This window comes from Grammomys surdaster, unplaced genomic scaffold (assembly GCF_004785775.1).
Source record: "Grammomys surdaster isolate TR1022 unplaced genomic scaffold, NIH_TR_1.0 269, whole genome shotgun sequence".
Taxonomy (NCBI): Eukaryota; Metazoa; Chordata; class Mammalia; order Rodentia; family Muridae; genus Grammomys; species Grammomys surdaster.
The window spans coordinates 1,692,767-1,694,267 of NW_021604710.1; the positions used below are offsets into that span (position 1 = coordinate 1,692,767).

General features: G+C 43.1%; 1 protein-coding gene across 1 annotated transcript; it reads left to right on the forward strand.

Annotated features, from left to right (window-relative positions):
- The first annotated feature begins 378 nt into the window (after nt 1-378).
- On the forward strand, nt 379-1,299 carry LOC114628535 (olfactory receptor 2A12-like). Its single transcript, XM_028776421.1, has one exon. The coding sequence runs from the start codon at nt 379-381 to the stop codon at nt 1,297-1,299; it is 921 nt and encodes a 306-aa protein (XP_028632254.1).
- The last annotated feature ends 202 nt before the right edge of the window (nt 1,300-1,501 follow it).

Below are 1,501 nucleotides of genomic sequence, written 5' to 3' on the forward strand. Positions count from 1 at the left end.
AAAGGAAACGGACGTTCCTCCTTCTGTTTCCCTTAGTTAGAGCCAATCCTTACTTATAATTACCATGAAATAATTAATAATTATTATTATTATAAAATCTATTTGTAAAGAAACAAGATATCTTGATTTTTGTCTATGAAACAGGCTAAATATTTTATAATACTCAACAGTTACAGTTTTTAAATACTCCTAGAAGCCAAATTTGCAAGTCAACAAAATAGAGAGAGATCAAACTAGAACTATGAATTGCTGATTTTCACATCTGACATAAATTCAAACTCCAAAGTGAAAACTCCCTTTCTTTTGTCTTCCTTTTCTATCCTTCAGCTCTAGAATTTCCCCTCTGACTACATTATAACATTCTTCGGTCACAAGAACATGAGAATCAACCAGACACGGATCACTGAGGTCATACTACTGGGATTCCAGGTTGACCCCTCTCTGGAGATGCTCCTTTTTGGGCTGTTCTTGCTGTTCTACAGCCTCACTTTGACAGGAAATGGGATTATCCTGGGGCTCATCTGCCTGGATGCTAAGTTGCATACTCCCATGTATTTCTTCCTCTCACATCTGGCCATAGTTGACATGTCCTATGCCTCCAGCACTGTCCCTAAGATGCTGACAAATATTGTGATGCACCAAAAAAGCATCTACTTTGCATCATGCATACTTCAGACATTTTTGTATCTGGCTTTTGCTGTGACAGAGTGTATGATTCTGGTGGTGATGTCGTATGATCGCTTTGTAGCTATCTGTCACCCTTTGAAATATACGCTCATCATGAGCTGGAGAGTGTGTGCCATCCTGGCTGCCACTTGCTGGGTGTTTAGCTTCCTCTTGGCCTCAGTCCATATCACGCTCATTCTAAGACTCCCATTCTGTGGGCCACAAAAAGTCAATCATTATTTCTGTCAAATCATGTCAGTATTCAGATTAGCCTGTGCAGACACAAGACTCAACCAAGTCGTCCTCTTTGCAGGTTCTGTGATGGTCTTACTAGGGCCCCTGTGCTTGGTGCTGGTCTCCTACACTCGAATCCTGGTAGCCATTCTGGGAATCCACTCAGGGGAGGGCCGCAGAAAGGCCTTCTCCACCTGTTCCTCCCACCTATGTGTGGTTGGGCTCTTTTTTGGCTGTGCCATCGCCATGTACATGGCCCCCAGGTCCAACCAGTCTCAGGAACATAGGAAGATCCTGTCTTTGTTTTACAGCCTTTTCAACCCAATGCTCAACCCTCTGATCTACAGTTTGAGGAACACAGAGGTGAAAGGTGCAGTAAGAAGAGTTCTCTGGAAATAGAGATCATTGTGAGGTTAAGAATCTTCCATGTCAGGCTAGGCAGTAGGGACACACACCTTTAATACCAGCACTCAGGAGGCAGAGGCAGGTGGAGCTCTGAATGTGAGGCCAGTCTGGTCTACAGAATGAGTTCAGAGTCAAGGCTACACAGAGAAACCCAAACATCAAAAAAATAAATAATCTTCCATATCATGATCCTGGG

Coding starts and splice junctions, on each gene's coding strand:
- LOC114628535 (XM_028776421.1), top strand. CDS start 379: ATGAGAATCAACCAGACACGGATCACTGAGGTCATACTACTGGGATTC.